Below are 22830 nucleotides of genomic sequence, written 5' to 3' on the forward strand. Positions count from 1 at the left end.
CTAACTGTCCCTATGACGATGCAGCCTGTGAACCCAAGAGGTCAACCAGCACAGGTAAATTGTACTATTGGTGTAACACTGAGTACAGTTACATGCACACTATAATGTGATTATACCACCTTCCGGAGACACCTGAAACCCCACCTCTTTAAGGAATACCTAGGATAGGATAAAGTAATCCTTCTCACCCCCCTTAAAAGATTTAGATGCACTATTGTAAAGTGGCAGTTCCACTGGATGTCATAAGGTGAACGCACCAATTTGTAAGTCGCTCTGGATAAGAGCGTCTGCTAAATGACTTAAATGTAAAATGTAAATGATTATTATGGATAGTCAGATTAATTTAATCGTTTGATTAAAACATTTACATGCTGTACGATTAATAATAATAACCCTGTTTCCATGGAGACGTCTGAAAAAGGCTCCCTGACGCCTCTCTGATAAATGCAGAACATCACCCGTCTAAATTAACATTCTACCACAGCGAACATGTTCTTTTTCTGAGAAGCATATTTGATTCTGAGTTGGGACATTATAAAGTTTGTACGTGAGAACTACTTCTAAAAACCCGTGTATATTCAGTTGTTCCGAACTCACTTCACTAAAGAGGGAGGCTCTCGGCTGGTGTCAGCACAGGTGCAGATCAAACACACCACTGGGACGCTGGTTTAAGGTGTTTACACGTCCTAATCATTTGAAAGACTGCTCAGAAAACGGCATATGCTTACTTAAATTTTTAACTTACGCCGATTTCAGATAAACAGAGGAGAGTGTTCACATGAATTTTGCATAAACTGCCGACTGCCATGATCCATGTAATACCAAACTATTAGTGACTGTAAACATACTCACTGATTCTCTCTTTCTGTCTGCCTCCCTCTCTTTCTCTCTCTCTCCCTCCCTCCCTCTCTCTTTCTCTCCCTCCCTCTCTCTTTCTCTCCCTCCCTCTCTCTTTCTCTCCCTCTCCCTCTCTTTCTCTTTCTCTCCCTCCCTCTCTTTCTCTCCCTCTCTCTTTCTCTCCCTCCCTCTCTCTTTCTCTCCCTCTCTCTCCCTCCCTCTCCCTCTCTTTCTCTCCCTCCCTCTCTCTTTCTCTCCCTCCCTCTCCCTCCCTCTCCCTCTCTCTTTCTCTCCCTCCCTCTCTCTTTCTCTCCCTCTCTTTCTCTTTCTCTCCTCTCTCTCCCTCCCTCTCCCTCTCTTTTTTCTCTCCCTCCCTCTCTCTTTCTCTCCCTCCCTCTCCCTCTCTCTTTCTCTCCCTCCCTCTCTCTTTCTCTCCCTCCTCTCTCTTTCTCTCCCCTCTCTCCTCTCTCTCTCTCCCTCTCCCTTTCCTCTCTTCCCTCTCTCTTTCTCCCTCTCTCTCTTTCTCTCTCCTCTCCCTCTCCCTCCCTCTCCCTCTCTTTCTCTCCCTCCCTCTCTCTTTCTCTCCCTCCCTCTCTCCCTCTCCCTCTCTCTTTCTCTCTCCCCTCCCTCTCTCTTTCTCTCCCTCCCTCTCTCTTTCTCTCCCTCTCTTTCTCTTTCTCTCCCCTCTCTTTCTCTCCCTCTCTTTCTCTCCCTCTCTCTTTCTCTCCCTCTCTCTCCCTCCCTCTCCCTCTCTTTCTCTCCCTCCCTCTCTCTTTCTCTCCCTCCCTCCCTCTCTCTTTCTCTCCCTCCCTCTCTCTTTCTCTCCCTCTCTTTCTCTTTCTCTCCCTCTCTTTCTCTTTCTCTCCCTCTCTGTCGTTCGGTTTGTCTATTCCTCTCCTCCCTCCCTTCCTTCCATCCCTACTTCCCTCTCTCGTAACTCTCCCTCCACCCTTCTTCCCTCTCTTTTCTCCCTCCCTCCCTCTCTCCCTACCTCCGTCTCCTCTCTCTTCACTCCCCCTACCTCCCTCTCCCCCTCCTCTCTCTTCTCTACCTCTCCCCCTCCTCTCTCTTCTCTACCTCTTCCTGTCTCTTCTCCCTCCCTCACTCCATACCTCCTTCTCCTCTCCTCTCTCTTCTCTCCCCCTACCTCCCCCTCCCCTGTCTTCTCTCCCTCTCCCTGTCTGCCCCCCCCCTCCTCTCTCCAGACCATGTAGCAGGTCTCCTGTTGAGCTCCTCTCTGAATGAGGTAGGTGTGGTTGAGACCAACAGTCTGAGGAGGAGACATCTCAGTGCCCTTGAGGAGGGAGGTGGCAGTGGGAGTAGTGGTGGAGGAGGAAGAGGAGGTGAGCCATAACTGTTTACTGTCTGTCTGTCTTCCATGATGTATTGGATGTCTCTGTAGTGCAGGGCTGGAGGATGTGAGTCAGCTGTATCTATCACCCAGAACTATTTCCTGTCTAGTTCTGTCTGTCTTGACATTCTGCCTTGTTTATATGGCTCTACATCTGTACTGGATGGTAGGTGATGGCTGTGAGCCTGTTGTAACTATCCATCAGAACCCACCTAGCGATTTAGACTTGTATTGATTGTCTAGTTGTGATGTCTCAATCTGTACTGTATAGTAGATATGCTTTACTCAGTTTACTGTATGTTATGTAGAACATGTCATGTTTCAGGAGAATTGTTTCTTTCCTGCTCAAAGGACCATGACAGATAGAGAGATAATAAAGTCTCCTCTTCTCCTCTTCCTTCCTCCTCTCCCCTCCTCCTTCCTCCTCTCCTCTCTTCTCCTCTCCCTTCCTCCTCTCCTCTCTTCTCCTCTCCCCTCCTCCTTCCTCCTCTCTTCTCCTCTCCCCTCCTCCTTCCTCCTCTCTTCTCCTCTCCCCTCCTCCTTCCTCCTCTTCTCCTCTCGCCTCCTCCTTCCTCCTCTCCCCTCCTCCTCTCCTCTCGCCTCCTCTCAACTCCTCTCACCACCTCTCCCCTCCTATCTTCTCCTCCCTCCTCTCCTCTCCTCTCCCCTCCTTTCACCTCTTCTCCCCTTGTCTCTCCTCTCACCTCCTCTCACCTCCTCTCCCTTCCTCTCCTCTCACCTTCTCCCCCCTCTTCTCCCCTCCTCTCCTCTTCTATCCTCTCACCTCTCCCCTCTTCAGGCCATGACTGGCAGGGTGTGCGAGGGTACAGACTGAGTGGAGACAACAGGGTTGGCAGTGGTAGCAGTGGCACTCCAGTGTTGGGTCTGGGACTGCACCAGGGAGAGACTGACCCAGCCAGGATAGCAGAGAACCTGGGGGCAGACACCAAGATCCTCCTGGGGACCAGCTTCAGCCAGACCAACAGGCCACGGTCGTTAGTCCTGGGAGGGTCAGAGGGGGTTGGAGCAGCCGGGGGAAGAACCAGGTGAACATGATTGATGTGGAACGTTACTGACCCGCTGACATCTTCTGAAAGAGATTTGATCTCAGTGAGAGTAGTCTGTATTAATAGAGGGAGAGGGAGAGTAACCTGTATTAATAAAGGGAGAGGGAGAGTAACCTGTATTAATAAAGGGAGAGTAACCTGTATTAATAAAGATAGAAGGAGAGTAACCTGTATTAATAGAGGGAGAGGGAGAGTAACCTGTATTAATAAAGGTAGAGGGAGAGTAACCTGTATTAATAAAGGGAGAGTAACCTGTATTAATAAAGGGAGAGGGAGAGTAGCCTGTATTAATAAAGGGAGAGGGAAAGTAACCTGTATTAATAAAGGGAGAGGGAAAGTAACCTGTATTAATAAAGGTAGAGGGAGAGTAACCTGTATTGATAAAGGCAGAGGGAGAGTAACCTGTATTAATAAAGGTAGAGGGAGAGTAACCTGTATTGATAAAGGCAGAGGGAGAGTAACCTGTATTAATAAAGGTAGAGGGAGAGTAACCTGTATTAATAAAGGGAGAGTAACCTGTATTAATAAAGGCAGAGGAAGAGTAACCTGTATTAATAAAGGGAGAGTAACCTGTATTAATAAAGGCAGAGGAAGAGTAACCTGTATTAATAAAGGAAGAGTAACCTGTATTAATAAAGGGAGAGTAACCTGTATTAATAAAGGGAGAGTAACCTGCATTAATAAAGGGAGAGTAACCTGTATTAATAAAGGGAGAGTAACCTGTATTAATAAAGGTAGAGGGAGAGTAACCTGTATTAATAAAGGGAGAGTAACCTGTATTAATAAATGGAGAGTAACCTGTTTTAATAAAGGTAGAGGGAGAGTAACCTCTATTAATAAAGGTAGAGGGATAGTAACCTGTATTAATAAAGGTAGAGGGAGAGTAACCTGTATTAATAAAGGCAGAGGGAGAGTAACCTGTATTAATAAAGGCAGAGGGAGAGTAACCTGTATTAATAAAGGGAGAGGGAGAGTAACCTGTATTAATAAAGGCAGAGGGAGAGTAACCTGTATTAATAAAGGGAGAGTAGCCTGTATTAATAAAGGGAGAGTAACCTATATTAATAAAGGGAGAGGGAGAGTAGCCTGTATTAATAAAGGGAGAGTAACCTGTATTGATAAAGGTAGAGGGAGAGTAACCTGTATTGATAAGGGAGAGGGAGAGTAACCTGTATTGATAAAGGGAGAGGGAGAGTAACCTGTATTAATAAAGGGAGAGTAGCCTGTATTAATAAAGGGAGAGGGAGAGTAACCTGTATTAATAAAGGTAGAGGGAGAGTAACCTGTATTAATAAAGGGAGAGGGAGAGTAACCTGCATTAATAAAGGGAGAGGGAGAGTAACCTGTATTAATAAAGGCAGAGGGAGAGTAACCTGTATTAATAAAGGTAGAGGGAGAGTAACCTGTATTAATAAAGGTAGAGGGAGAGTAACCTGTATTAATAAAGGTAGAGGGATGGTAACCTGTATTAATAGAGGGAGAGTAACCTGTATTAATAAAGGTAGAGGGAGAGTAACCTGTATTAATAAAAATAGAGGGAGAGTAACCTGTATTAATAAAGGTAGAGGGAGAGTAACCTATATTTATAAAGGGAGAGTAACATGTATTAATAAAGGGAGAGTAACCTGTATTAATAAAGGTAGAGGGAGAGTAACCTGTATTGATAAAGGTAGAGGGAGAGTAACCTATATTAATAAAGGGGGAGTAACATGTATTAATAAAGGGAGAGTAACCTGTATTAATAAAGGCAGAGGGAGAGTAACCTGTATTAATAAAGGTAGAGGGAGAGTAACCTGTATTAATAAAGGCAGAGGGAGAGTAACCTGTATTGATAAAGGTAGAGGGAGAGTAACCTGTATTAATAAAGGTAGAGGGAGAGTAACCTGTATTAATAAAGGTAGAGGGATAGAAACCTGTATTAATAGAGGGAGAGTAACCTGTATTAATAAAAATAGAGGGAGAGTAACCTGTATTAATAAAGGGAGAGTAACCTGTATTATAAAGGTAGAGGGAGAGTAACCTGTATTAATAAAGGTAGAGGGAGAGTAACCTGTATTAATAAAGGGAGAGGGAGAGTAACCTGTATTAATAAAGGGAGAGTAACCTGTATTAATAAAGGGAGAGGGAGAGTAACCTGTATTAATAAAGGGAGAGGGAGAGTAACCTGTATTAATAAAGGGAGAGGGAGAGTAACCTGTATTAATAAAGGGAGAGTAACCTGTATTAATAAAGGTAGAGGGAGATTAACCTGTATTAATAAAGGCAGAGGGAGAGTAACCTGTATTAATAAAGGGAGAGTAACCTGTATTAATAAAGGCAGAGTAACCTGTATTAATAAAGGGAGAGGGAGAGTAACCTGTATTAATAAAGGGAGAGGGAGAGTAACCTGTATTAATAAAGGGAGAGGGAGAGTAACCTGTATTAATAAAGGGAGAGGGAGAGTAACCTGTATTAATAAAGGCAGAGGGAGAGTAACCTGTATTAATAAAGGTAGAGGGAGAGTAACCTGTATTAATAAAGGGAGAGGGAGAGTAACCTGTATTAATAAAGGCAGAGGGAGAGTAACCTGTATTAATAAAGGCAGAGGGAGAGTAACCTGTATTAATAAAGGCAGAGGGAGAGTAACCTGTATTAATAAAGGGAGAGGGAGAGTAACCTGTATTAATAAAGGGAGAGGGAGAGTAACCTGTATTAATAAAGGCAGAGGGAGAGTAATCTGTATTAATAAAGGCAGAGGGAGAGTAACCTGTATTAATAAAGGCAGAGGGAGAGTAACCTGTATTAATAAAGGGAGAGGGAGAGTAACCTGTATTAATAAAGGGAGAGGGAGAGTAACCTGTATTAATAAAGGTAGAGGGATAGTAACCTGTATTAATAGAGGGAGAGTAACCTGTATTAATAAAGGTAGAGGGAGAGTAACCTGTATTAATAAAAATAGAGGGAGAGTAACCTGTATTAATAAAGGTAGAGGGAGAGTAACCTATATTAATAAAGGGAGAGTAACATGTATTAATAAAGGGAGAGTAACCTGTATTAATAAAGGTAGAGAGAGAGTAACCTGTATTGATAAAGGTAGAGGGAGAGTAACCTATATTAATAAAGGGAGAGTAACATGTATTAATAAAGGGAGAGTAACCTGTATTAATAAAGGCAGAGGGAGAGTAACCTGTATTAATAAAGGTAGAGGGAGAGTAACCTGTATTAATAAAGGCAGAGGGAGAGTAACCTGTATTGATAAAGGTAGAGGGAGAGTAACCTGTATTGATAAAGGTAGAGGGAGAGTAACCTGTATTAATAAATGTAGAGGGATAGTAACCTGTATTAATAGAGGGAGAGTAATCTGTATTAATAAAGGTAGAGGGAGAGTAACCTGTATTAATAAAAATAGAGGGAGAGTAACCTGTATTAATAAAGGGAGAGTAACCTGTATTATAAAGGTAGAGGGAGAGTAACCTGTATTAATAAAGGTAGAGGGAGAGTAACCTGTATTAATAAAGGGAGAGGGAGAGTAACCTGTATTAATAAAGGGAGAGTAACCTGTATTAATAAAGGCAGAGGGAGAGTAACCTGTATTAATAAAGGTAGAGGGAGAGTAACCTGTATTAATAAAGGCAGAGGGAGAGTAACCTGTATTAATAAAGGCAGAGGGAGAGTAACCTGTATTAATAAAGGGAGAGTAACCTGTATTAATAAAGGGAGAGTAACCTGTATTAATAAAGGTAGAGGGAGAGTAACCTGTATTAATAAAGGGAGAGGGAGAGTAACCTGTATTAATAAAGGGAGAGGGAGAGTAACCTGTATTAATAAAGGGAGATTAACCTGTATTAATAAAGGCAGAGGGAGAGTAACCTGTATTAATAAAGGTAGAGGGAGAGTAACCTGTATTAATAAAGGCAGAGGGAGAGTAACCTGTATTAATAAAGGCAGAGGGAGAGTAACCTGTATTAATAAAGGCAGAGGGAGAGTAACCTGTATTAATAAAGGGAGAGGGAGAGTAACCTGTATTAATAAAGGCAGAGGGAGAGTAACCTGTATGAATAAAGGGAGAGGGAGAGTAACCTTTATTAATAAAGGGAGAGTAACCTGTATTAATAAAGGGAGAGTAACCTGTATTAATAAAGGCAGGGGGAGAGTAACCTGTATTAATAAAGGCAGAGGGAGAGTAACCTGTATTAATAAAGGGAGAGTAGCCTGTATTAATAAAGGGAGAGTAACCTATATTAATAAAGGGAGAGGGAGAGTAACCTGTATTAATAAAGGTAGAGGGAGAGTAACCTGTATTCATAAAGGGAGAGTAACCTGTATTAATAAAAGGAGAGTAACCTATATTAATAAAGGGAGAGGGAGAGTAACCTGTAGTAATAAAGGTAGAGGGAGAGTAACCTGTTTTAATAAAGGGAGAGGGAGAGTAACCTGTATTAATAAAGGTAGAGGGAGAGTAACCTGTATTGATAAAGGGAGAGTAACCTGTATTAATAAAGGCAGAGGGAGAGTAACCTGTATTAATAAAGGCAGAGTAACCTGTATTAATAAAGGGAGAGTAACCTGTATTAATAAAGGGAGAGGGAGAGTAACCTGTATTAATAAAGGCAGAGTAACCTGTATTAATAAAGGCAGAGGGAGAGTAACCTGTATTAATAAAGGCAGAGGGAGAGTAACCTGTATTAATAGAGGGAGAGTAACCTGTATTAATAAAGGTAGAGGGAGAGTAACCTGTATTAATAGAGGGAGAGGGAGAGTAACCTGTATTAATAAAGGCAGAGGGAGAGTAACCTGTATTAATAAAGGTAGAGGGAGAGTAACCTGTATTAATAAAGGGAGAGGGAGAGTAACCTGTATTAATAAAGGGAGAGTAACCTGTATTAATAAAGGCAGAGGGAGAGTAACCTGTATTAATAAAGGCAGAGGGAGAGTAAACTGTATTAATAAAGGTAGAGGGAGAATAACCTGTATTAATAAAGGTAGAGGGAGAGTAACCTGTATTAATAAAGGGAGAGGGAGAGTAACCTGTATTAATAAAGGTAGAGGGAGAGTAACCTGTATTAATAAAGGGAGAGGGAGAGTAACCTGTATTAATAAAGGGAGAGTAACCTGTATTAATAAAGGCAGAGGGAGAGTAACCTGTATTAATAAAGGGAGAGGGAGGTCATAGATCTGATGTTCTCCTCTCTGTTGTTTATGTTTCTGCTTCTGAAAGTAAATATCCCCTTTTGGATCAGTAAATTATGAATATCAAAAAGTATTTTTATCAATTTTTTTCAAATCTGATCTAATCATTTCTCCATCAGGCGCTGCAGACGTAGAGACAGCCCTGAAGACGGAGAGGAGAGGGACTGGAGTGACGAGGACAAGAATGACAAGAATAATACAGACGCCATCTTTGATCTGGAGGACCTAGATCTGGACGGACCAACCACAGAGAGCGTTGTTAAAACCAGCCAATCACGGAAGAGGACGGTGGAACGCAGCGCCAGCTATGGCGGTGTGGGTGTGGCCTCAGCCTCGCGGGGCACCGTTAAACGAACGGGGATCGAGACAGGCTTCGACCCGCTGTCCCTCCTGGTGGCCGAGTCCAAGTCCCAGGGAGACAGAGAGGACGACCTGGAAGTGGAGGTGGATGGGGTCGCGACCCCCTACGGGCCGGCGCCAGGACCACCTGGCTAGGGAGATAGAGATGTACATGAACCATATGGGTTCTCCTCTGAACAGCCGGACACCCAGTTTGGACTTCCAGGACCCCTCCAGCCCCCTGTTCCTCCACCCTCCTCCCCCACTTATCACCACCCCTCGACGGGCCAGTCTCCCCCATACCTCCGCTCTCAGGACAGGAGGATTACCTCGCTCAAGGACCCACAACTCCCCCTCGCCCTCCCAGCCTGCCAGACAGAGGCTCTGGTCCTCACCCCCCTGTCCCCGCTCCACCCCCAGCCCACAGCCCAGCCCCTACCGGGAGAGGGAGAGAGACCGGGACCTGGGTTTGCTGTCCCCGTCTCTGTCCTCCTCCTCCTTCGCCCTGGACCAGCTCCTCACCCCCACCCTGGATGTGTTGAAGAGCAGCATGGTCTCGGCAGGGAAAGGTGTGGCAGAGAAGGCTAGCCGGTGGTACTCTCGCCTGGCCACCTCCTACACTGTGCCCACCAAGGTACGCTCAGCGGTTTGTCAATGGAGGGTGTTCTACTGGTGCGTCAGTCAAAATAACACATTTCTGAATGGCGTGAGATATTTTGTAATACTGTGTGACACGAATCAAAGTGTCTTGTCCACATCCCACTACCTAAATGCAGCTAGGTGCCTCTCAGATTCTCAAACACATTGCAGCAACATTTATTTTGTTCCTGAACCTCCATTGTCCACCTCCTCCAGGATGGTAACTGTGACCGTCTGAGTGTGTCCTCTCTGGGCATGGACCCTGACTGCTCCTCCCTGTTGGATGTGGATGAGGAGGGCCTGGGGGACCCAGACGGCTCCATCACCTCCCCTCAGAGAAATGGCCCCGGGCCCCGTAGGAGCCCAAGGAGAAGCCCGTCCAGACGCAGTTCCCTGAGGAGCAGACTGGACAGTTCCACACACAGACAGACAGGTAACATATTTCTGCCCTGTCACTGAGGAGGAGAGAGAGGGGGAGGAGCTAGGATCAGACAACCAGGTACTGTCCTGTCCCTGAGGAGGAGAGAGAGAGAGGGAGGAGCTAGGGTCAGACAACCAGGTGCTGTCCTGTCACTGAGGAGGAGAGAGAGAGAGAGGGTGGAGCTAGGGTCAGACAACCAGGTACTGCCCTGTCACTGAGGAGGAGAGAGAGGGGGAGGAGCTAGGATCAGACAACCAGGTACTGCCCTGTCACTGGGGAGGAGAGAGAGGGGGAGGAGCTAGGATCAGACAACCAGGTGCTGTCCTGTCATTGAGGAGGAGAGAAAGAGGGAGGAGCTAGGATCAGACAACCAGGTACTGTCCTGTCTCACTGAGGAGGAGAGAGAGAGAGAGGGAGGAGCTAGGATCAGACAACCAGGTACTGTCCTTTCACTGAGGAGGAGAGAGAGAGAGAGAGAGGGAGGAGCTAGGATCAGACAACCAGGTACTGTCCTTTCACTGAGGAGGAGAGAGAGAGAGAGAGGGGGAGGAGCTAGGATCAGACAACCAGGTACTGTCCTGTCACTGAGGAGGAGAGAGAGAGAGGAGCTAGGGTCAGACAACCAGGTACTGTCCTTTCACTGAGGAGGAGAGAGAGAGGGAGGGAGGAGCTAGGGTCAGACAACCAGGTACTGTCCTTTCACTGAGGAGGAGAGAGAGAGAGAGAGAGGGAGGAGCTAGGGTCAGACAACCAGGTACTGTCCTTTCACTGAGGAGGAGAGAGAGGGAGGAGCTAGGATCAGACAACCAGGTACTGTCCTTTCACTGAGGAGGAGAGAGAGAGAGAGGGAGGAGCTAGGATCAGACAACCAGGTACTGTCCTTTCACTGAGGAGGAGAGAGAGAGAGAGAGAGGGAGGAGCTAGGGTCAGACAACCAGGTACTGTCCTTTCACTGAGGAGGAGAGAGAGAGAGAGGGAGGAGCTAGGATCAGACAACCAGGTACTGTCCTTTCACTGAGGAGGAGAGAGAGAGAGAGGGAGGAGCTAGGGTCAGACAACCAGGTACTGTCCTTTCACTGAGGAGGAGAGAGAGAGGGAGGAGCTAGGATCAGACAACCAGGTACTGCCCTGTCACTGGGGAGGAGAGAGGGGGAGGAGCTAGGATCAGACAACCAGGTGCTGTCCTGTCATTGAGGAGAAGAGAGAGAGGGAGGAGCTAGGATCAGACAACCAGGTACTGCCCTGTCACTGGGGAGGAGAGAGGGGGAGGAGCTAGGATCAGACAACCAGGTGCTGTCCTGTCATTGAGGAGAAGAGAGAGAGGGAGGAGCTAGGATCAGACAACCAGGTACTGTCCTGTCACTGAGGAGGAGAGAGGGGGAGGAGCTAGGATCAGACAACCAGGTACTGCCCTGTCACTGGGGAGGAGAGAGGGGGAGGAGCTAGGATCAGACAACCAGGTACTGCCCTGTCACTGGGGAGGAGAGAGGGGGAGGAGCTAGGATCAGACAACCAGGTGCTGTCCTGCATTGAGGAGAAGAGAGAGAGGGAGGAGCTAGGATCAGACAACCAGGTACTGCCCTGTCACTGGGGAGGAGAGAGGGGGAGGAGCTAGGATCAGACAACCAGGTGCTGTCCTGCATTGAGGAGAAGAGAGAGAGGGAGGAGCTAGGGTCAGACAACCAGGTACTGTCCTGTCACTGAGGAGGAGAGAGAGGGGGAGGAGCTAGGATCAGACAACCAGGTACTGTCCTGTCACTGGGGAGGAGAGAGGGGGAGGAGCTAGGATCAGACAACCAGGTACTGTCCTGTCACTGAGGAGGAGAGAGAGGGTGGAGCTAGGGTCAGACAACCAGGTACTGTCCTGTCACTGAGGAGGAGAGAGAGGGGGAGGAGCTAGGATCAGACAACCAGGTACTGTCCTGTCACTGAGGAGGAGAGAGAGGGTGGAGCTAGGGTCAGACAACCAGGTACTGTCCTGTCACTGGGGAGGAGAGAGAGGGGGAGGAGCTAGGATCAGACAACCAGGTACTGTCCTGTCACTGAGGAGGAGAGAGAGAGAGAGAGGGAGGAGCTAGGGTCAGACAACCAGGTACTGTCCTGTCACTGAGGAGGAGAGAGAGAGAGAGGGTGGAGCTAGGGTCAGACAACCAGGTACTGTCCTGTCACTGAGGAGGAGAGAGAGGGGGAGGAGCTAGGATCAGACAACCAGGTACTGTCCTGTCACTGAGGAGGAGAGAGAGGGTGGAGCTAGGGTCAGACAACCAGGTACTGTCCTGTCACTGAGGAGGAGAGAGAGAGGGAGGAGCTAGGGTCAGACAACCAGGTACTGTCCTGTCACTGAGGAGGAGAGAGAGGGTGGAGCTAGGGTCAGACAACCAGGTACTGTCCTGTCACTGAGGAGGAGAGAGAGGGGGAGGAGCTAGGGTCAGACAACCAGGTACTGTCCTGTCACTGAGGAGGAGAGAGAGAGAGAGGGTGGAGCTAGGATCAGACAACCAGGTACTGTCCTGTCACTGGGGAGGAGAGAGAGGGGGAGGAGCTAGGATCAGACAACCAGGTACTGTCCTGTCACTGAGGAGGAGAGAGAGAGAGAGGGAGGAGCTAGGGTCAGACAACCAGGTACTGTCCTGTCACTGAGGAGGAGAGAGAGAGAGAGGGTGGAGCTAGGGTCAGACAACCAGGTACTGTCCTGTCACTGGGGAGGAGAGAGAGGGGGAGGAGCTAGGATCAGACAACCAGGTACTGTCCTGTCACTGAGGAGGAGAGAGAGGGTGGAGCTAGGGTCAGACAACCAGGTACTGTCCTGTCACTGAGGGGGAGAGAGAGTAGAAGGAGCTAGGATCAGACAGGATGTAGGGGAGGGAGAAAGGACTCTTACCAAACTAGGCCAGCAGACGATGCCTTGTGCAGTTGAGGGACTTGTGGTGAAGTCTGATTGGAGCTCTTCATCATGCTACTCAGACCCTCTGCCCTTCTCCTGTCTCATTATAGCATCCAGTGTGCAAGTAGTGCACTGGCACTCCTGACATGGAAAAGTCCTGCCCTGAGTTAGCGCTTTGCTAACGGCTAGCCATCAGAGACTGTTCACTGCTGACACCAATGATAGCAGATGTTCATGGATGATGGTGTGCTCCTTCTCCCGGTTGTGTCCTGTCTCTCCTCCAGGCTTTCCTCCCCCAGACTGCTCTGATCTGGGCTCGTCTCGCTACACCAGCAATACCAGTGTCTTCCAGAACCACGCCATGGAGGTGAGGGCACAACACTTACAGACCTCTCAAACTAAACCGGAACAACTCACAGGAACATTGAAACGAAGCCAACACTACAGAATAGCTTGATTTTCAGATAGGACGATCAATCAAGTATCAATGACATGCGAGACATACATTTACATTTACATTTAAGTCATTTAGCAGACGCTCTTATCCAGAGCGACTTACAAATTGGTGCATTCACCTTATGACATCCAGTGGAGCAGCCACTTTACAATAGTGCATCTAAATCTTTTAAGGGCGGGGGGGGTGAGAAGGATTACTTTATCCTATCCTAGGTATTCCTTAAAGAGGTGGGGTTTCAGGTGTCTCCGGAAGGTGGTGATTGACTCCGCTGTCCTGGCGTCGTGAGGGAGTTTGTTCCACCATTGGGGGGCCAGAGCAGCGAACAGTTTTGACTGGGCTGAGCGGGAACTGTACTTCCTCAGTGGTAGGGAGGCGAGCAGGCCAGAGGTGGATGAACGCAGTGCCCTTGTTTGGGTGTAGGGCCTGATCAGAGCCTGGAGGTACTGAGGTGCCGTTCCCCTCACAGCTCCGTAGGCAAGCACCATGGTCTTGTAGCGGATGCGAGCTTCAACTGGAAGCCAGTGGAGAGAGCGGAGGAGCGGGGTGACGTGAGAGAAATTGGGAAGGTTGAACACCAGACGGGCTGCGGCGTTCTGGATGAGTTGTAGGGGTTTAATGGCACAGGCAGGGAGCCCAGCCAACAGCGAGTTGCAGTAATCCAGACGGGAGATGACAAGTGCCTGGATTAGGACCTGCGCCGCTTCCTGTGTGAGGCAGGGTCGTACTCTGCGGATGTTGTAGAGCATGAACCTACAGGAACGGGCCACCGCCTTGATGTTAGGGACCAAGGACTCTTCTCATTCATACAACCAGGCCAAGGGGGGTGGTCTCTGCCATTTTGTGCCGACCCCTGATTGACCTAACGTCCATCTTGGCTCTGCTGTGTGTGTTTCCAGCTGTTGATCTCCAGCTGTTCTCGCTGTAAGACGTGTGACGGTCTGGTGTACGACGAGGAGATCATGGCAGGATGGACGGCTGACGACTCCAACCTCAACACCACCTGTCCCTTCTGTGGGAACCCCTTCCTCCCCTTCCTTAATGTAGAGATCAGAGACCTGAGAGGACCTGGGAGGTACACTAGATATACACACAGACATTCAACCCCTTCCTCCCCTTCCTTAATGTAGAGATCAGAGACCTGAGAGGACCTGGGAGGTACACTAGATATACACACAGACATTCAACCCCTTCCTCCCCTTCCTTAATGTAGAGATCAGAGACCTGAGAGGACCGGGAGGTACACTAGATATACACACAGACATTCAACCCCTTCCTCCCCTTCCTTAATGTAGAGATCAGAGACCTGAGAGGACCTGGGAGGTACACTAGATATACACACAGACATTCAACCCCTTCCTCCCCTTCCTTAATGTAGAGATCAGAGACCTGAGAGGACCTGGGAGGTACACTAGATATACACACAGACATTCAACACCTTCCTCCCCTTCCTTAATGTAGAGATCAGAGACCTGAGAGGACCCGGGAGGTACACTAGATATACACACAGACATTCAACCCCTTCCTCCCCTTCCTTAATGTAGAGATCAGAGACCTGAGAGGACCTGGGAGGTACACTAGATATACACACAGACATTCAACACCTCCCCTGTTCCCCTGATATCACACCTCCACTCCTCCTCTCATCCTCTCACCTTCAGGTTCTACCTGAAGAGCAGTCCGTCAGCGGAGGAGGCTGTGTCATCGTCCTACTCTGTGTCCACCGGTCTGGACACCGGGACGTCCACTCTGTCCACTCCCTGTCCCACTACTGTCCTGTCTCCTCTCTCACCCAGGATCACTGTAGAGGGCTGCTCTGGTAACAGCAGGTACACTGCACTATACACTACACACTAAAACACAACACACTACACACTATACACAACGCACTACATACTTACACACTACGCACCAACCCCTGTCCCACCACCATCCTCTCAGATAAACCCTATCCTACCACCCCTAGTCTACCACCACTAGCCTACCACCCCTAGTCTACCACCCCTAGCCTACCACCCCTAGTCTACCACCCCTAGCCTACCACCCCTAATCTACCACCCCTAGTCTACCACCCCTATCCCACCACACCTAGCCTACCACCCCTAGTCTACCACCCCTATCCCACCACACCTAGCCTACCACCCATAGTCTACCACCCCGATCCTACCACCCCTAGGCTACCATCCCTATCCTACCACCCCTATCCTACCACCCCTAGTCTACCACCCCTTGCCTACCACCCCTAGCCTACACCCCTAGCCTACCACCCCTAGTCTACCACCCCTAGTCTACCACCCCTAGTCTACCACCCCTAGCCTACCACCCCTAGCCTACCACCCCTAGTCTACCACCCCTATTCTACCACCCCTAGTCTACCACCCCTAGCCTACCACCCCTAGCCTACCACCCCTAGCCTACCACCCCTAGTCTACCACCCCTAGTCTACCACCCCTATTCTACCACCCCTATTCTACCACCCCTAGTCTACCACCCCTAGTCTACCATCCCTATTCTACCACCCCTAGTCTACCACCCCTAGTCTACCACCCCTAGTCTACCACCCCTATCCTACCACCCCTAGTCTACCACCCCTAGTCTACTACCCCTAGCCTACCACCCCTAGTCTACCACCCCTAGCCTACCACCCCTATCCTACCACCCCTAGTCTACCACCCCTAGCCTACCACCCCTAGCCTACCACCCCTATCCTACCACCCCTAGTCTACCACCCCTAGCCTACCACCCCTATTCTACCACCCCTATCCTACCACCCCTATCCTACCACCCCTAGTCTACCACCCCTAGCCTACCACCCCTATCCTACCACCCCTAGCCTACCACCCCTAGCCTACCACCCCTAGTCTACCACCCCTATCCTACCACCCCTAGTCTACCACCCCTAGCCTACCACCCCTATTCTACCACCCCTATTCTACCACCCCTATCCTACCACCCCTAGTCTACCACCCCTAGCCTACCACCCCTAGCCTACCACCCCTAGCCTACCACCCCTAGCCTACCACCCCTAGTCTACCACCCTTATCCTACCACCCTTATCCTACCACCCCTAGTCTACCACCCCTAGCCTACCACCCCTAGTCTACCACCCCTAGCCTACCACCCCTAGTCTACCACCCCTAGCCATTTAGTTTCCTGAGATTATTAGTCAGTATTAGTATAGTGGTAGTGTCCTCTCTCTGTTAGTTTCCTGAGATTATTAGTCAGTATTAGTATAGTGGTAGTGTCCTCTCTCTCTTAGTTTCCTGAGACTATTAGTCAGTATTAGTATAGTTAGTTTCCTGAGACTATTAGTCAGTATTAGTATAGTGGTAGTGTCCTCTCTCTGTTAGTTTCCTGAGATTATTAGTCAGTATTAGTATAGTGGTAGTGTCCTCTCTCTGTTAGTTTCCTGAGACTATTAGTCAGTATTAGTATAGTGGTAGTGTCCTCTCTGTTAGTTTCCTGAGACTATTAGTCAGTATTAGTATAGTGGTAGCGTCCTCTCTGTTAGTTTCCTGAGACTATTAGTCAGTATTAGTATAGTGGTAGTGTCCTCTCTCTGTTAGTTTCCTGAGATTATTAGTCAGTATTAGTATAGTGGTAGTGTCCTCTCTCTCTTAGTTTCCTGAGATTATTAGTCAGTATTAGTATAGTGGTAGTGTCCTCTCTCCCTCCTCATTTGGGTTTCTGTTGGATTACATGATTACATCTCATTAGAGAATGTGTTTGAAGGAGCCGCCTGCTGATACTATCTGCAAACAGATAACAGGAGCTCCTCCTGGTCCTAACACTGATCTGTGTGTGTGTGTGTGTGTCCGTCCCCAGGCTGTCGTCGTCCAGGGCCCAGTGTATAGAGATCCCTACAGAGCGGCGTCAGGGGGCCCTGTCCCCGGGGTCAGCTATGGTGCGGAGTGTCAGTGCCTTTGACCCCATGGAGGAACCAACTCGACTCAACCACAATGTACCCACTTCAGGCAGCCTGCCCAGCCGGCTCAACGAAGCCAGCGTGAGACAGACCCCCAGAACACACATAATACTGTGTTCTTACACACTTTTTTTATTTTTTATTTTTAACCCCTAACACACACACACACTAACTTCTCAACTTTAACCCCCTGACCCCTAACTTCTCAACTTTAACCCCTAACTTCTCAACTTTAACCCCTGACCCTTAACCCCCCCAGGACCCCCTGAATGTTGATATGGAGTGGCGTCTCCACCACCCAGAACCAGTCACAGTACCCTACCTGAGTCCCCTGGTGCTGTGGAAGGAGCTGGAGTCCCTGCTGGAGAACGAGGGAGACCCTGTTATCACAGTGTCAGCCGTGGTGGACCACCATCCTATCATCTACTGGAACCTGGTTTGGTCCTTCAGACGTCTGGACCTGCCCAGCAACCTGCCTGGACTCATACTGACCTCAGAGCACTGTAACAGGGGATCTACGGTAGGGAACACTGTCTATACATTCCCTGTCTATACACCTCACCCTTTATTCACTGTCTATACACCTCACCCCTTATTCCCTGTCTATACACCTCACCCCTTATTCCCTGTCTATACACCTCACCCCTTATTCCCTGTCTATACATCTCACCCCTTTTCCCTGTCTATACATCTCTTCCTTATTCCCTGTCTATACACCTCACCCCTTATTCCCTGTCTATACACCTCACCCCTTATTCCCTGTCTATACACCTCACCCCTTTATTCCCTGTCTATAGCTCTCACCCCTTATTCCCTGTCTATACACCTCTTCCTTATTCCCTGTCTATACATCTCACCCCTTATTCCCTGTCTATACACCTCACCCCTTATTCCCTGTCTATACATCTCCCCCTTATTCCCTGTCTATATACCTCACCCCTTATTCCCTGTCTATACACCTCACCCCTTATTCCCTGTCTATCCACCTCACCCCTTATTCCCCGTCTATACATCTCACCCCTTATTCCCTGTCTATACACTTCACCCCTTATTCCCTGTCTATACATCTCTTCCTTATTCCCTGTCTATACATCTCTTCCTTATTCCATGTCTATACATCTCTTCCTTATTCCCTGTCTATACACCTCACCCCTTATTCCCTGTCTATACATCTCTTCCTTATTCCCTGTCTATACATCTCTTCCTTATTCCCTGTCTATACATCTCTTCCTTATTCCCTGTCTATACATCTCTTCCTTATTCCCTGTCTATACACCTCACCCCTTATTCCCTGTCTATACATCTCTTCCTTATTCCCTGTCTATACACCTCACCCCTTATTCCCTGTCTATACATCTCTTCCTTATTCCCTGTCTATACATCTCTTCCTTATTCCCTGTCTATACATCTCTTCCTTATTCCCTGTCTATACATCTCTTCCTTATTCCCTGTCTATACATCTCTTCCTTATTCCCTGTCTATACACCTCACCCCTTATTCCCTGTCTATACATCTCTTCCTTATTCCCTGTCTATACATCTCTTCCTTATTCCCTGTCTATACATCTCTTCCTTATTCCCTGTCTATACATCTCTTCCTTATTCCCTGTCTATACATCTCTTCCTTATTCCCTGTCTATACACCTCACCCCTTATTCCCTGTCTATACATCTCCCCCTTATTCCCTGTCTATACATCTCTTCCTTATTCCCCGTCTATACATCTCACCCCTTATTCCCTGTCTATACACCTCACCCCTTATTCCCTGTCTATACATCTCCCCCTTATTCCCTGTCTATACATCTCTTCCTTATTCCCTGTCTATACATCTCTTCCTTATTCGCTGTCTATACATCTCTTCCTTATTCCCTGTCTATACACCTCACCCCTTATGCCCTGTCTATACACCTCACCCCTTTATTCCCTGTCTATATACCTCACCCCTTATTCCCTGTCTATACATCTCTTCCTTATTCCCTGTCTATACATCTCTTCCTTATTCCCTGTCTATACATCTCTTCCTTATTCCCTGTCTATACACCTCTTCCTTATTCCCTGTCTATACACCTCACCCCTTATTCCCTGTCTATATACCTCACCCCTTATTCCCTGTCTATACACCTCTTCCTTATTCCCTGTCTATACACCTCACCCCTTTATTCCCTGTCTATATACCTCACCCCTTATTCCCTGTCTATACATCTCTTCCTTATTCCCTGTCTATACATCTCTTCCTTATTCCCTGTCTATACACCTCTTCCTTATTCCCTGTCTATACACCTCACCCCTTATTCCCTGTCTATACACCTCACCCCTTTATTCCCTGTCTATATATTGTCATTATTCCCTGTCTATACATCTCTTCCTTATTTGTCATTGAGCTCTTCCTTATTCCCTGTCTATACATCTCTTCCTTATTCCCTGTCTATACACCTCTTCCTTATTCCCTGTCTATACACCTCACCCCTATATTTGTCATTGAGCACCCCTTATTCCCTGTCTATATACCTCACCCCTTATTCCCTGTCTATACACCTCTTCCTTATTCCCTGTCTATACACCTCACCCCTTTATTCCCTGTCTATATGTCTCATATATTCCCTGTCTATACATCTCTTCCTTATTCCCTGTCTATACATCTCTTCCTTATTCCCTGTCTATACACCTCTTCCTTATTCCCTGTCTATACACCTCACCCCTTATTCCCTGTCTATACACCTCACCCCTTATTCCCTGTCTATACACCTCACCCCTTATTCCCTGTCTATACATCTCACCCCTTATTCCCTGTCTACACACCTCATATGTCTGGTGTGTGTGTGTGTCTCATATCTGTCTCTACATCTCCCTCCAGATATATTGTCATTGAGCTGGTGTGTGTGTGTGTGTCTCATATCTGTCCCTACGTCTCCCTCCAGATCTATTGTCATTGAGCTGGTGTGTGTGTCTCATATATATTGTCATTGAGCTGGTGTGTGTGTGTGTCTCATATCTGTCCCTACGTCTCCCTCCAGATATATTGTCATTGAGCTGGTGTGTGTGTCTCATATATATTGTCATTGAGCTGGTGTGTGTGTGTGTCTCATATCTGTCTCTACGTCTCCCTCCAGATATAATGTCATTGAGCTGGTGTGTGTGTGTCTCATATATATTGTCATTGAGCTGGTGTGTGTGTGTCTCAGATATATTGTCATTGAGCTGGTGTGTGTGTCTCATATATATTGTCATTAAGCTGGTGTGTGTGTCTCATATATATTGTCATTGAGCTGGTGTGTGTGTCTCATATATATTGTCATTGAGCACAGTGTGTGGTCCATATATATTGTCATTGAGCTGTGTGTGTGTGTCTCAGATATATTGTCATTGAGCTGGTGTGTGTGTCTCATTATATTGTCATTGAGCTGGGTGTGTGTGTCTCAGAAATATTGTCATTGAGCTGGTCCTGAAGCTGTCTCAGTGAAATGCATTGTCATTGAGCTGGTGTGTGTGTCTCAGTGAAATATTGTCATTGAGCAGGTGTGTGTGTCTCATATATATTGTCATTGAGCTGGTGTGTGTGTGTCTCAGATATATTGTCATTGAGTCACAGTGTACAGTGTGTCCATATATATTGTCATTGAGCTGGTGAAATGTGTCTCAGATATATTGTCATTGAGCTGGTGTGTGTGTGTCTCAGATATATTGTCATTGAGCTGGTGTGTGTGTGTCTCATATCTGTCCCTGTCCGTCCCCAGGTCCTGCCATTGTCAGAGGACAGTACAGTGTACAGTGTCCTGATCCAGATCTTATGGGAAACCTGAAGCTGCACAGTCTCATCCAGCCGTTCTACATCCTGTGGAACATGCATTAGTAGGTCACGGTCTACAGCAGGTCCTGAAGCCGTCTCAGTGAAATGCATTAAGTCACAGTCTACAGCAGGTCCTGAAACAGTCTCAGTGAAATGCATTAAGTCACAGTCTACAGCAGGTCCTGAAACAGTCTCAGTGAAATGCATTAAGTCACAGTCTACAGCAGGTCCTGAAACAGTCTCAGTGAAATGCATTAAGTCACAGTCTACAGCAGGGTATGAAGCCGCCTCAGTGAAATGCATTAAGTCACAGTGTACAGCAGGTCCTGAGACCGTCTCAGTGAAATGCATTAAGTCACAGTGTACAGCAGGTCCTGAAGCCGTCTCAGTGAAATGCATTAAGTCACAGTGTACAGCAGGTCCTGAAGCTGTCTCAGTGAAATGCATTAAGTCATATTCTACAGCAGGTCCTGAAGCTGTCTCAGTGAAATGCATTAAGTCACAGTCTACAGCAGGTCCTGAAGCTGTCTCAGTGAAATGCATTAACTCACAGTCTACAGCAGGTCCTGAAGCTGTCTCAGTGAAATGCATTAAGTCACAGTCTACAGCAGGTCCTGAAGCCGTCTCAGTGAAATGCATTAAGTCACAGTGTACAGCAGGTCCTGAAGCTGTCTCAGTGAAATGCATTAAGTCACAGTCTACAGCAGGTCCTGAAGCTGTCTCAGTGAAATGCATTAAGTCACAGTGTACAGCAGGTCCTGAAGCCGTCTCAGTGAAATGCATTAAGTCACAGTCTACAGTAGGTCCTGAAGCTGTCTCAGTGAAATGCATTAAGTCACAGTGTACAGCAGGGTATGAAGCCGTCTCAGTGAAATGCATTAAGTCACAGTCTACAGTAGGTCCTGAAGCTGTCTCAGTGAAATGCATTAAGTCACAGTCTACAGTAGGTCCTGAAGCTGTCTCAGTGAAATGCATTAAGTCACAGTGTACAGCAGGGTATGAAGCTGTCTCAGTGAAATGATTTAAGTCACAGTGTACAGCAGGGTATGAAGCTGTCTCAGTGAAATGCATTAAGTCACAGTCTACAGCAGGGTATGAAGCCATCTCAGCACCTTGTTTTATCAAGGAACAGATAAAGCCATACGTCTGCAATTTAATGTGGTTTTAAGAAGAGCATATCTGTATGAATTGTGGATGTCTTGTAGCCTAACGTTGTAGCCTAACGTTGTAGCCTAACGTTGTAGCCTAGCTTTGTAGCCTAGCTTTGTAGCCTAACGTTGTAGCCTAGCTTTGTAGCCTAGCTTTGTAGCCTAACTTTGTAGCCTAACTTTGTAGCCTAACTTAGTAGCCTAACTTTGTCAGATGGAAGAGCTCTGAACCATGGTCAGTTATGTGGCAGCCATTTTGGATCTCTGTGCTGTAATGTCTGGGAGCTAACGGGGGTCTGTTGTTCTCTCTGTTCTCTGTGTTTCAGGGCTTAATTGTGCTCTGTTGTTAGACAGTGAGTGTTCTCTTTAGGACTCGGCAGGACTCGAGTCTCTCTCCTTTGTCTCTCTGTTTGTCCTGTAATGTCTGGGAGCTAACAGGGGTCTGTTGTCTCTCTGTGTCCTGTAATGTTTGGGAGTTTCTCTCCTTTGTCTCTCTGTGTGTCCTGTCTGCTCTTCTCTGCTTTGCTGCACCCTGTTTGTTCTCCTTGTCGTCGTTTTGGGGAAAACCTGTTTTCGTTTTCTCAGTCCTCGGTTACTTTATGTGGTTGAAAATGCATCGCTGTATTGCTGTTTTCCACTTGGCTGACAGTCTTGGGAATTCTGTGGGCTGTCTTTGATCGACTTGTCTAAATGATGTTGTTTCTAGTGATTCGTTTTCTTCAGTTCTTCCAACATTTTAATGTGTGTCTTCGTCTAGTTGGATCTCAAATACACTCCTGTATTATCTACTCCTGTATTTGAGAATGGGTT

General features: G+C 47.3%; 1 protein-coding gene across 1 annotated transcript in view; it reads left to right on the plus strand.

Annotated features, from left to right (window-relative positions):
- Window positions 1-22830, plus strand: part of LOC115128114 (C-myc promoter-binding protein-like) — a 137599-nt gene that overhangs the window by 110435 nt on the left and 4334 nt on the right. The window contains 14 exon segments of the mRNA XM_065012440.1: window positions 2043-2180; window positions 2988-3234; window positions 8544-8886; window positions 8888-9397; window positions 9619-9835; window positions 12992-13074; window positions 14061-14236; window positions 14823-14990; window positions 16987-17167; window positions 17346-17633; window positions 20820-20874; window positions 20877-20928; window positions 20988-20992; window positions 22347-22373. Of these exon segments, the coding sequence (XP_064868512.1) occupies window positions 2043-2180; window positions 2988-3234; window positions 8544-8886; window positions 8888-9397; window positions 9619-9835; window positions 12992-13074; window positions 14061-14236; window positions 14823-14990; window positions 16987-17167; window positions 17346-17633; window positions 20820-20874; window positions 20877-20928; window positions 20988-20992; window positions 22347-22373 (2490 nt within the window).

This window comes from Oncorhynchus nerka, linkage group LG27, assembly GCF_034236695.1.
Source record: "Oncorhynchus nerka isolate Pitt River linkage group LG27, Oner_Uvic_2.0, whole genome shotgun sequence".
In the NCBI taxonomy this organism is placed as follows: domain Eukaryota; kingdom Metazoa; phylum Chordata; class Actinopteri; order Salmoniformes; family Salmonidae; genus Oncorhynchus; species Oncorhynchus nerka.